The sequence below is a fragment of the Sphaeramia orbicularis genome, chromosome 20 (genome assembly GCF_902148855.1).
Source record: "Sphaeramia orbicularis chromosome 20, fSphaOr1.1, whole genome shotgun sequence".
Taxonomy (NCBI): Eukaryota; Metazoa; Chordata; class Actinopteri; order Kurtiformes; family Apogonidae; genus Sphaeramia; species Sphaeramia orbicularis.
Genome location: NC_043976.1, coordinates 13,271,934 through 13,285,393, shown reverse-complemented (window position 1 = coordinate 13,285,393; position 13,460 = coordinate 13,271,934). Strand labels below are relative to the sequence as shown.

At 41.3% G+C, this 13,460-nt stretch overlaps 1 protein-coding gene and 1 long non-coding RNA gene across 2 annotated transcripts; both read left to right on the top strand.

The window, feature by feature from the left end:
* Positions 1–1,418: 1,418 nt before the first annotated feature.
* Positions 1,419–13,114, top strand: ankha (ANKH inorganic pyrophosphate transport regulator a). The gene is made up of 12 exons (XM_030123090.1): positions 1,419–1,905; positions 2,981–3,197; positions 3,427–3,545; positions 4,460–4,543; positions 4,699–4,869; positions 4,988–5,122; positions 5,810–5,902; positions 5,984–6,076; positions 9,452–9,581; positions 9,719–9,842; positions 10,053–10,152; positions 12,203–13,114. The coding sequence occupies exons 1-12, from the start codon at positions 1,810–1,812 to the stop codon at positions 12,323–12,325; spliced, it is 1,485 nt and encodes a 494-aa protein (XP_029978950.1). The 5' UTR covers positions 1,419–1,809; the 3' UTR covers positions 12,326–13,114.
* LOC115411136 (uncharacterized) lies at positions 10,161–10,875 on the top strand. Its single transcript, XR_003934176.1, has 2 exons — positions 10,161–10,606; positions 10,676–10,875. It is a non-coding gene; the product is annotated as an uncharacterized LOC115411136 (long non-coding RNA).
* Positions 13,115–13,460: the final 346 nt, after the last annotated feature.

Sequence of the window (13,460 nt, the reverse complement as noted above, 5' to 3'; positions counted from 1 at the left end):
AAAGGATAACATAATAAATGGTGATAAATCACTTAGGAAAGGTTAGATGTAGATAAAATCTAAAAGAAAAGGGTTGTAGATCTTTAAGGGTTAATGGCTATTTTCACATGTTTGATAATAGACTGAATTTGGGGATGTTTATGTCAGTTCTTATCAGAATTAGTGAGTATAATTTGGATTCCCTGTCCTGTCCACCAGGAGTCAGTGTGTGACTGGCACATGAGGGACTGCTGTGTGTTTATAGTCTCCAGCATGGCAGTGTAATTACAGTCCCAGTGGAAGGGGATGGTGGAAATGCAAACAAATGTATAGGCCATGAGACACCACTGTGCTTATACTGTGGGAGGAGAGAATGTGTACAGGCACAGAACATGTACAAGCACAGAATGTGTACAAGCACAGAATGTGTACAGGCAGAGCATGTGTACAGGCAGAGCATGTGTACAGGCAGAGAACGTGTACAAGCACATATATAGGGCATTTGGTACACTATACACCAGTGTTTTTCAACCTTGGGGTCGGGAGCCCACGTGGGGTCGCCTGGAATTCAAAGGGGGTCACCTGAAATTTCTAGTAATTGATAAAAATAAAAAACTTACAAAAAAAATAAAAAAATACATGGTGAGTTGAGAGACACAATCACAATCCATAACAGACATGACAAACTGTGAGTGTGAAACTGCAGCACTGTGGTTCTGTTTATCTTTCAAATGTTCATTGTGGTCAGTTTCAGATGCTGCAGCTCTTTCATAATTCCTAGTTTGAGTTCTTGTTTGTTCAGTATTAATTGTCCTCCTTGTAAATCCAAGCTGGACTGACTGTACATATCCTGACCAAGGAAAATCCAATTCTCCCTTTGTGCAGTAATCTACACTTGGCTTTTCTGCCTCCGTCCATAATAACATACATGTATAGACTGAATGTCCTCTAAAATTAACGTTTATTTGCAACATAGTATAGCAAACTATTACATGATCAAAAACAAATTAATTTTAGCAAAAAACAAAAAAAGAAAAAAGTCTCTGTTTTAGACGTCTGGGGTCACCAGAAATTTGTCATGTTAAAATAGGGTCAGGAGCCAAAAAAGGTTGGGAACCACTGCTATACACACACCCTGCCCACAGACACTGAGTGTAACTTGTCAACATTATCTCTTTACTAATGGAAATAAAGTGTGTGTATGTGTATGCGTGTGTGTGTGTGTGTGTGTATGTGTGTGTGTGTGTTTGTGTGGATCACTGAGCAGGACCGTGTTTGTGTGTGTTTTCTGTCTCTGATCAGTGTAAACACATATTATTCCCTCTCATAACAATAACAGCCAGGTTTAGACTTGTGATGATGTCACGGACGGTGATGCCTGGCCCACGTGCGGACGGCAGTGGGTTCCAGGCTCGGGGAGGGTCCACAGCAGCCCAAAGTGCGCAGCACAGGCGCAGTCCAATGCGGGGATCGGGATCTAATCCAACCCCTCTCCGGTGATCTGTCTGCCTTCATCTTAACCGTGGGACGTCCGTTGGCTCCCACTCGGTTTGATGTCACCGTGCGTCTCCTCTCTCCCCCCCCCCACCACCGCCACCCACCCTCTCGATGGTGATTTGCGGGGAAGATGCGCCGGTGTGAGGTTTGTGTTGACCTTCTCCTCCGCTCAGCAGCATCGACTCAGTGAGAAGCACGAGCGTCCCGGCTCCTCGTAGAGCTCGTGCCCGGACGCACCGGCGCCGTGATTGCCTCCTCGCCGGTAATCTTTGACTTCTCCAATCAATCAAGACCGAGGCAGATGCCCCTCGCTCTGTCATCCCGGCTTTTACTATGGTGGAGTTTCCATCTCTCAGTCCTTACTGGCCTCTCCTCCGCTTCCTGGTGCCTTTGGCTATCACCAATGTTGCCATCGACCTCGGGGAACAGGTAACGTCTGTGTTTTTCTCCGCGTGCGTCAATAACAAACCCCCCGGACGGACGGACGGCGCGCGGCTCTGCGTTTTGCTAGCAGCGGCTAACCGTCCGTTTTTTTCCGCCTCCTGACCATGTTTCCGTGTGTCAGCTGCCGGAGCCCAGCATCAGTGTTTTAGAGCCCAGACACTGCCATTAAAAATAGCACAGATAAAGCACCGTTAACCCAAATGGACGGTAAATGTTCCCGTTTATCCGGTTGACACAGAACAGGTTACGGTTGTAGCTTAAGCTAGCTTAGCTGACAGGAGCAGTGTACAGATATATCCATTAGGGTTTGTATACATTATTTAGGGAGGGAGAGGAGGCGGACTGTGTGTGGACCCCTCACCCAGAAGAAGGCCTTGTTTATTCTTAAAAAAAAAAAAAAAAAAAAAACAGTCGTCACTCCAGTCAGAGCACAATACTAACACACACTAGACTGTCTGCCTGTTAATTGTTTGTCATTTCATCAATAACAAAATCCATACCAGGCCCGTTTCTACATGATGGCGAATCATGTACAAAGGTTAAAAATACCTTCCGTGCGTTTGCATGACTGTTTTTCTTTTGTTGCCATATTTTCCTGCTTGCACATTTCCTGTCCTTCTGAAGCCAGATGACTGATCTAGTGTCTGCCCTTACCCAGGGGACCCAGGCTGGATGGTGTGAGAGTAGGAAAAAAAAAAACACATTGAGGCTTGGAGATGTTCGGATTAAGCTTATGTAATGGCTCTGTTAGCTGGTATAAATAGCACACAGTCATGCAATGGAAAAGGCAGCTATAGTAGTTGTTGTAAAACTCATAGAAAATGTGCTATTTAGGGACTGGGTGCTGTGTATGTTTACTGTCCAGTCATCATGAAACTGCACTCGGTCAAGGTCTTGTTTTACCCTCATCATAAAGCATGTAGGCAGTGTTTTCAGTTCAGAAATTGCTATATTGTTAGTAATAAAGTTGGCCAAGTCATGGTCATGTGGAATGGTCATGCTGCCCATCTGATCGTCTCATTTCCCTGACCCTTCACACACCCCATAATGTGTTTTCCAGGCCCTCAACAGGGGCATAGCCACAGTCAAGGAGGATGCAGTGGAAATGCTTGCCAGCTATGGCCTGGCGTACTCCCTGATGAAGTTCTTCACTGGACCCATGAGCGACTTCAAGAATGTGGGCTTGGTGTTTGTCAACAGCAAGAGGGACCGAAGGAAGGCTGTGCTATGCATGGTGGCGGCCGGGGCCATCGCATTCATTCTGCATATCTTGATAGGTGTGTTTGTTTATGAGTTGTTTGTGTACACATGATGACACGGTTTGCATAAACCGCTTTCCTATAAAATGTGAAGTCTTGTTTTTTGTGGCACACCTCTGACAGCTCTGAAATGCCCCTTTTCTCAGGGGAAAATCAAAGTTGTTACTGTTGGAAAAACAAACAAAAAAAGTAGTTTTATCCAACTTAACCCATGACTCATGTGTGGCTTCCTCTTTTTTATCTGCAGCATACACAGATTTAGGGTACTACATCATTAATAAGCTCCACCATGTGGATGACTCTGTGGGGCACAAGACAAGAAAGGCTTTCTTATACCTGGCTGCATTCCCTTTGCTGGATGCAATGGTGAGTATACAGAGTGGCAGTCAAGCATTTTATCACGCGAGCATGGATTTAAGCCCATGTAACCTAGAAATAGGTGCTTTGTAATCCTCAGTCTGGGCTGGTTTCAAAGGATGGGGAGTTCCATACTCCCCTATAGAACCTCACATTACAGTTACAATACAATTTAATGGTAAAAAACTGCATTTTTTGCAGATATTTTGGATGCGGTGACATTGAACAGAGGGAGATATTGTTAATGTATAGGTAATGTTAAAAATATTTCCCTTGAGGAAGAAATCAATGGAAAAATACCAAAATTCGACAGTAGACAGCTTCCCCCTGCAGATCCATATCTTGGCTTAGTGTAAAGATAGCCGACCTGGCGCCATTTCACGCTGTTGGAAAACTGAAGTTAAAACATCACAGATGACAGAGCTGCCATGATGTAGTAGAGTTGTGTCTGATGAATTTAACAGAAATCGGTAATTACAGCAGTCAGTTATGTATTTAACCCCTACCTGTCTGAAAACCTTAAAAGTTTCCATCCCGGAGTAGAGTTTCACCCACAGTGAAGACGAGTTTTAGAAGTCTAGTTCCTATCGTAACACTTAAAATACAATATATTGAAGAGTAGTTAATGGAATTGTTGCCTAAATTATGCTAAAAACTAAATTAATCTTTAAGTTTGTATGTTTCAGTAACAAAGAAACACAGTAATGATCCGTAATCTACATTTTTCTTAATAACCAAGAAGCAAAACAAATTTCATCCACAATAATTGCACCTCTTCATCCGATTGTGCAGCCCTTATTCCCTCCTTCTCCTCTGCACCCTATCATCCTGCTGCGGTGAAGAAAATGGCCAAAATAGAGGTTTTGTTTTGGCTGTGAGGCTTTGTCTCCTTTGGTAACATCTGTCTATTGTTCCATTTGAAGGCATGGATTCATGCAGGGATACTTCTGAAGCACAAGTACAGCGTCATCGTAGGCTCGGCCTCCATTTCAGATGTTGTGGCTCAGGTAATGAGCTCCAGCCACTGATTATTAAAGTGAAAACGTATTAAGTTTTCTTGTGAAACTGGACATGTGAGCACTAAGTGGAAGCATGTTTTGCAGTGTCATGGAATGTGGAGTTAATAGTGACTTTTTTTTTTTTTCCCTTCCCTCTCCTGCAGATCGTGTTTGTTGCCATTCTCCTCCACAGTAACCTGGAGTGTGTGGAGCCTTTACTCATCCCAATCCTTTCTCTGTATATGGGTGCCTTGGTCCGTTTCAGCATTGTTGGTCTGGGTTACTACTGTAATATACACGACAGCATCCCAGACTCCAGTGGACTTGATGTGGGGGTGAGCACAACTAGATTTCAAAGGAAAAATATTATTTTTTAGCTTATGATTTACTGTACATAATTTTGTACTTTCATAATAGCATTACATTCCTCCTGTCATGTTTTTGTCTTTGTAGGGTGATGCCACCATTAAAAAGATGCTCAGTTTTTGGTGGCCCTTGGCCCTCATCCTGGCCACTCAACGCATCAGCCGACCCATCGTTAACCTCTTCGTGTCTCGCGACCTCAAGGGGACCACTGATGCAACAGAGGTGAGTCTATCAGACATTTAATTCACTCAACAGGCTTCTGATTTTACCATGAGTTTCATTATTTCATCTAATCTGGTTCATATTAATAAAGCTGCTGCACATTTTTATGACTTAGGGGTAGCACTAGCACCACATTATAGGCTATTATTCGATATAACGTATCATTAAGAGAGAGGCTTTACAGCTATGTGTTGCCAGTGGACTAATTTTCCCCTCAAGTTATTGCCGATGAAATGCCAGATGCTAACAAACTCCCTCTGGAGCTTTCTGGCTTACAGAGACCCTAACTACTAGAGACAATACAAAGCTGTTTACCAGAATGAACTGGAAATCATTGACAAACACTGGCTGCCAGTGGTTTAGGTGATTCACCATGTTCATGTGAAACTCAGGGCATGATTACACTGAGTGAAAACATTCCTACATGGCCCTACTGTTCCTGCGTAAACCCTGACACGGCCTTGTTGTTGTGTTGGACACAATAACAAGCTTTAAGGCTGTTATCCAATCATAAACTTGTGAAAAACCGCTCGCCGCCGGGGGAAAGTGACAGACACACATGTCGCTTTCATGTGCGCTATTTAGACACCTGTTAGACACCTGTCCTTAATTTTGCTGTGTGTGGTATTTTCAACCTTCAAGTGGTGGTGTGCTGATGACTTCTATGCCACGTCTTTGTCATTGCAGGCTGTGGCTGTCCTCACAGCCACATACCCGGTGGGTCACATGCCTTATGGCTGGTTAACTGAACTCAGAGCAGTGTATCCTGCTTTCGACAAGGTAAACCAAACCCTGTACTTTAGTTTGTTCAAATGCAAACAGTTTGTGTGGGTTATTCTAATTTTGTTTTCCTACCAACAGAACAATCCCAGCAACAAGCTGAACGCTGGTAGCTCAGTCACCAAGTCGAATATTAAAAGGTTTACCTTCTGCTGTCTGGCCCTATCTCTAACGGTAAGATTCATGTGGCTGTGCTGTCGTTTCACAGGTGGTGCTTTGAGAACATGCAGGTGAACTGTGCTATAATGAGGAGTTTTGCAGTCGGTCACAAATGAGTTATTTTATTCATGTAACATTGTAGACAGGGTTCCCGCAGGGTCTTATAAAGTCTTAAAAGTCTTGAATTTACAAATCTGCATTTAATACCTTAAAAGTCTTTAAAAGGTATTAAATTTGAAATGGTAGGTCTTAATTTATGTTGCCATAAACTTGTTTATTTATTTATTTGACAGGGACAATGCAGTCAAACATAGTTGCAGCTGATGTGATGCATATAGAGTTTATAGCTAGTGCTAATTCTCAACTCTAGTCCCCAGTTGGACTATTCCACAACATTGCAGTACAATATAAAATATACATAATTTTAAACAATCATACCATATGATTCAATAATCCAGTGTTGTATTAATATCATATGAGGCATTCATTCCCTCACTCTCCCACATAATATACACAGTATTTACAGATGAGAACAGTTGTGTTTTGCAGTTCACTGCATTGTGTTTAAATGTGTCTGTTAAGTGCCCAAGCTGCAATGAAAATAACGTTAGTCAACTCAGTTCCAGTCTTTTCAACCTGACAATTTATATTGAAATTAGGAACCAATTATCACTAACTTTGCATCCCCTGGTGAGAAACGGTCACAGAGCATTCAGTTCTGTGTACAGTATTTATGTAATATTCAAACTGCTGATGTAAATAAATACGTTTTTCAATATTCTAGGAGTCATGAATTTTTGCCAGTATGGCCTTCAAATAGGCTGTGAAATGAGCATTACTTTTTGTTCTAAGTAGTCTTAAAAAGGTCTTAAGAAGTCTTGAATTTAACTTATAGGAAACCTGTTGGAACCCTGTATATAGCAAGTATAATCATGAGGTATATAATGTATTGAGGTTTAATTTTCCATGTTTTTTCAGGTTATATGTTATTAGCATAAATGTAAAATCATTAATTCTTTCAGGTTTTTAATGACTGTTAATGGTCTTTAATGAATGTTGAAGACATCAGATGCTTAACTGTGCTTTTAACACAAGCAGAGGAACATTTCAGAAAACCAGAGGCAGAACATTCAAAACAGTTGAGACGATAAGATCTTTTCAACATCAAAATATGCCCGAATTAAATTGAGCAAAATTAAATTATCTTGAGTTTTTGTGTTTTATCTTATGATGCAAACAAAACAAATGATGAAGGCAAAGAAAAATGCATATGATACACAATGTTCATTTGCATAGAGAGATCTACATGGGAGTTTTGCGTCATCTGTGTGGAGTTTACAGATTACAGATCAAATTGTTTATCAGTTATATTCAGATGTTAGGTACTGTGACTGTGCATGCAGCAGAAATCTTTTATCTGAATAATTCATCATTCAGTCTCTTTTTAGGCGTTCTTGTAACTTAGACCAAATGTTATTTAAACATTTAGAGCCACCTTAGTAGATTGTGCAGGTTGGGTCCAGTTACAGTCTTCCTTTTCAAAATGCTGGTCCCACTGCTGTAGTATGTTTACAATCTAAACTACTTCACTGAGCTGACATCCACGGTAGATTTGTGTCCCCAGTGGTGTCCTCATATCATATATCATACGGTCTGAGACAGAAGCCCCGACGTTTTTGACAACAAATGCTTATGGCTTGTTTTTTAAGGGTTCTAACCTATTTTATTTCTGTACAACAGATGATGGCTGCAGAATGTTTTAGTTCGAGCTCCTGTTTGTCATGTTTACATTTTTAACCCACTGTTTCAGAGATTGAAAAACTCTGTCAGTCGGGCTTCAGATACTCATCTGGCATAACCGGTTCAGCATTATGTACAAACATGTTTTTCACATGTTTGCAAATTGTGCCCGAGGCAACGCTGTAACTCGTAATGTCCGTGTTTTGTCACACCTCCAAATGCATGTGAATGAGAAGCAATTTAACAAAATAAAACAATGTCATTCTGTAATTATTTTGTCTGCTGGTGCAGTTAGACACTGTCGACACTAATGCTGAAAGTCATGGTGGCGGACTGAATGTACTTTTCTATTGCCATCCTGTCGTGGTTTCAGGTTGCAGAGAGGGAGACACATTAAGATGGAATTTGTGAAGAGGCTGAGGGGCTTTTGTCCCCTCCCCCCCAACACTCCCACCTCAGCTTAAGAGCTTAATAAAATAGGCATTCACATAAAACATATCAGTTAACACATTCCAAAAGCCCCTCACAGGCTCTCTTCTCAGGTACTTTTCTGCTAAATAATGAAAGCTGATGTAACTACAGTGTTACAAGAGGAATATCTATAAAGCCTCTGCTCGTGCCCCTGGTCTCATAACGGCCAGAATAAGAAAAACAGGAAGTTTGTGGCCAAGGTTGGAGAGGGAGGAGGAGAAGAATGGCACAGCAGATGTGGAATCCCAGAACTGTAAACATGAATGTGTGGAGGGCGTGTGCTTCTAACAGCAGCACAACAGCCACATAGGTATGCCCTGTAGTGGGGCTGAAAACATGAGCTCATGCCAAGACTTGTTCTGATTACAGATCAAGAAAAGACAACAGAGCCAACATAAAAAAAAATAAACCTAGCACTGGATAGTGTGTGCTCAGTCATTGCGGCCAATATGTGTTGTGAGAAAAAAGCCAAGTGTGATGTTATTACACAAAATAGTTTTATGTTATGTGAACGAACATGGTCAAGTATGGCTCACCTTGTTTAGAAAAACCACAGCTGAGTCAGGGGAGACGGCGGTTTCACTCCAGCCTCACAAATTACTTATGTGCCTCTACTCGCTAAAATAATGATAGATGGTAAGGCCATGCCAAATGAAATCATCAGTTACAAGTTATTTATTCCTGAATTTGGATTCAATAGATCTGAAACCCTCAAAAACCACATCAGAGACACCGGTGCAAATCATTTCCCTAATAAATTGGTTGGAGGGATATTGACATGTTCATTAATTCAGTACGATTAAGCGCAATTACTCGCATTTCAGTGTTTTTGATGACATTGGAGAGCTTTCATGTGCGCTACCGTCGCCCATCCCTTACTTTCATGTACAAATCAGACGGGTTTATACTTGTGTTTAACAATTGTCCGTGCTCTTACATCACAGAAAAATCCATTTGAGATGCTCCAGTATTGTTGCACGTGCCTCTGCAACTGCTTCTAGAAACAATAACATTGTCCGTTGTGTGTTTGTGCGCCTGTTTTATGTGAGCTTCAAAGGCCCACATTGAATCCCAAAGCCCTTGAGCTAATGAACTACTGAAATCTAATGATGTGCTGCAGTACCTGTTTTGTGATGCAGCGAATGCCAAATGAATTTGCTTTTGTTACTTTCTGTGCAGCTCTGCTTTGTGGTGTTTTGGTCTCCTCACGTATCAGAGAAGATCCTGGTTGATGTCATTGGAGTGGAGTACGCTTTCGCTGAGCTGTGCGTGGTCCCGCTCCGAATTTTCTCCTTTTTTCCGCTGCCAGGTAAGATGCACAATCAGGTGTTATTTAGCGCCAGTGTCCAGCTGCATTTTCCTTCCCGCTGTGGCTTTAACCGGGGCGTAGCTCAGACCAGTGGGGTGATGTTTCCACTTTGTGTGTGTGTGTGTGTGTGCGCGCAGTCACTGTTCGGGCTCATTTGACTGGATGGCTCATGACCCTGAAAAAGACCTTTGTGCTGGCCCCCAGCTCGGTTCTCCGCATCATTGTCCTCATCACCAGTCTGGTTGTGCTGCCTTATATGGGGTAAGTCAACACTTCAGAGAACACTAAGAGGGTCACAAAGGTCAGCGCTGTGACTCGAGCCCACTGTGCTTTTCAATACTGTATTGTGTTTAACTGGGCTCAAATGGACCTTGACATTTCTGATTTTTATGCTCAAAAAGAGCAAAGAGGGTAGAAGCCGTCCCACCACTGCCAGGAGCTGATAAAATCGCGCCGTTGTGTGTTTTTCAGGGTTCACGGGGCCACACTTGGAGTTGGATCCCTCCTGGCCGGTTTCATAGGAGAGTCGACTATGGTTGCCATAGCAGCCTGCTATGTTTATCGACAACAGGTGAGAGAACACCTGGTTGAGGTCACTGGAAAACACAACACAGCTTTTTTGTGCTTTAGACAAATCCATCAATCAGTCCAGCTGTGGTTAGAACCAGGTGTGTCCCCCACTTATTATCATCATCATCCTGTTCCGTTTGAATAGAGATGGAATTTGGCATTATGTACAGTATGTACAAACACACACAAGGAAAACCAGTCTGAAACAGTTGTCTCTTGGACAGTGTGTTAAGAAATCAGTAGTAAAACACGGACAACAGTTTAGAACCCTGAATCAGACAGAGCTCACAGAAAATACACATGAAAACAGGTTGCAGGGATTTTTAACTCATTTTTCATCGCAGATAGCACGAAGTGTAGCAGTAAGACAGAAATACCATCCAATAACGTTGGGTTAAGGCAATTCAGAATTAGCAATGAAGTAAAAACTGTAAATGATGTGATTTGAAGTCGATGTCTGTAGGTGATGGTAGTCATAATTTGTAATAAAAACAGTATTCAGGAAAAGTGTAATCCTTCACAAGCCCTAAAAGCAAACTTAAATAAAGACAGGAAGTGTATTAGAGGTGATCTGTGACGCTCAGACAGTCCAGCATCAAGACGGTCCATGTATCTACAGTGACAAAAACATGTGGCTCAGCATTACTCTGATTACTCTGTAAAACTTTAGGACCACAGTACATACTTGCATCCACAAATGCACGCTAAAAGTTTACAGCGCAAAAAAAAAAAAGAAAAAAAGAAAAACAAAGCTTTATATCTGTATAATATGTGCAGAGGGGCTGTTAGTGTCTTGGCTCTGAGGCTTCTGTGACGGACCACGACATGTTTGCACTGTGTGAGTTTTAGTTGTAACTGAAGGGTCCAGATGTAAAATTACTTGTTTTTAACTGGAGTCCGAACCTCTGGATACCTCAGTGTTTTCTGCCTGCTGCATTTTTTCAAGTTCAATCTGGATTTTGCTCAGACAAGAGATGATTTAAGGAAACAGTTGAAGGAAAATATAATCTGGAATTGAAAATTTTCTACTCACCCTTGTATATTCTCACACATCCCCACTGGTTACTGTGCATGTTGGAAGTCCAAAGACAATACTTTTGGCTGTTTGCTTTCTTTATGTAGATTCATTTTGTATTTGCAAACATATTTCTTCCAAGTGTCATGTTTCTGTTGTAGTGACTCTACAGGTGTAAAACATATGGCTCAAGGGCCAAAACTGGCCCACTGAGGCATCCAGTCTGGCCCATGGGATGAATTTGTGTTTTGCAAAAATTACACTGAAGATAGTAAATATCAGAATAACACACAAATGATAACTCCAAATTTTCTTCTTGGTTTAATGTAAAAAAAAAAAAGTAAAATTACACAATGAAAATATTTACATTTACGAACTATCCTTTCACCGTAGAATGTGAATAATCTGCACAATTATGAACCTACAGTGTTTTAAGAAAAAGTACAATTTTAACAGTATTCTGCCTGTTACTAAATATTTTGTGTATTTGTAGATCCACTGTAAATTGTTGAGCTGAAATATAACATTGTTGAAATTGCACTTATTTTTCTTGGAAAATGTCAGGTTGTAGATGGTTGTTCAGGTTATTCACATTTTCATAATGTAATCTTTCTTTTTTCATACTAAAACAAAGAGATAAAAATTACTTACGTTATTATTTTACTGGTCCGGCCAACTTTAGATCACATTGGGTTGTGTGGCCCCTGATGTAAATGTTTGACACCCTTGAGCTATATGAATAAAAGCATAGTCTAAGTTTAGTTGACTTAACTCCACTACCTTTGCATCAGGATCTAAAATATTAAGTTCAGTTGAAACATTTCATCCTAGTGAATAACTGTTCCACTTTTTAAGGCATTCTGTTGAGCTACTGACCAACAGATGAACCAATGGAAGGACAAATATTTTAGAAATATGTGGACATTTAGGTCAGGAGGCTCTGTGTGTTTCTAAATCCTTACTACTGTTACAGTGTTTTTTCTATTTTGCGTCTTATCAAGTGTTGGCCTTGAAAATGTGTCTTCTGTCTCTACAGAAAGGTGAGACGTCCAACGAGCTGGTGGTGGAGGGGGAGGACTCGGCACCGATGAGCGAGGTATGTTCCAGGAATCAGATGGACGCCATCGAGGAGCTCCAAGAGGAGGAGGAACAGGAGTGAACTGGTGGAGGAGGACGAGGAGTTAAATCCCACACAGAAACCTGCTGATGAGCAGACGGCTGAGTTTGAAAACGCTGGAGAGGAGAGTCTCCTGACTGAACTATGAATAAGAGTGACGAGGTCTTCTTCACGTTGACCGACACATCATTTTAACGCACACTGTAAAGAAAGCCATGCACCTCCAAGTGTTCATCCATCTGTGTAAATACCGTTGCGTCTTCCGACCTTTTCAACAGTTCTCATAGTTTTGCATCATTGACATTGGCGGGCGTGTTAACCACTTTCATGTGTTTACTGGTAAACAAGGGAAAACAACACGGGAGAACTTTTCCTCCTCAGCCACAAGAATGAAATGTCTGTTGAGTGGTGGTGGAGCTGCCAAATACATTCTTTTGTTTTACAAAAAAAAAAAGTATTTTGGCGTTATTTTACATTTTGTTTTTATATCAAGATTAAGCGGCAAGGCCTTGCTTGACTTCAAATATAGAAATGTTGTGGGACTTGTTGGGTTGTGCAATCGTATTTTACATACAATGGTGTACAGATTATTGTTGTTTTCTATAGGTAATGCAATGTGTATATTTAATTGCGCAGAGGGGTCAGGAATCCCTCATTATATCATTGCGTGTGTTACAAACTACATTTGATTGTTCACTTTCCATGCAGTCTGGGAGTCTATCTACTTTCGTTTCGCCAAGCACTATTTTCCTGGTAGTATTCAGACTGTCGTATGTTCTGTATATACTGTATAGGCATTCTTATTTGGCAAATAAATTGCTTTATTATGAAGTTGTGTAGAGATCTCGATCATAAAGAAAAGACTTTTACAAAAATTGTTCCTTTGTTTTATTTAAATGCTATCCAAAAATTTTCAGCAGTGCAAGAACATTCCTGCAAATGGCATGAATCAGTGTTACTGTTAGGTTCTCACCTTCACCTGCTCTGGGATAAACACAAGCAAATGGCCACGTTTCACTAATAACCAACATTCATTCTTATTGTGCATTATTTCTAAGGCAACATGGAGGACCAAGCGAGCCTTTACTACTGAACCCAGTGGCTGGTGGTTTAGACTGTTGCCATTGGCACGTTACTTCCTTCAGAACAGCTTGGCTAAAGGCAACACGTTACACAT

Excerpts from the sequence above, each read along its gene's own strand:
- ankha (XM_030123090.1), top strand. The coding sequence starts at position 1,810 with ATGGTGGAGTTTCCATCTCTCAGTCCTTACTGGCCTCTCCTCCGCTTC. Across the intron at positions 4,544-4,698 it reads TTTCAGATGTTGTGGCTCAG|ATCGTGTTTGTTGCCATTCT; the intron begins GTAATGAGCTCC and ends CCTCTCCTGCAG. Across the intron at positions 5,903-5,983 it reads TGTATCCTGCTTTCGACAAG|AACAATCCCAGCAACAAGCT; the intron begins GTAAACCAAACC and ends TCCTACCAACAG.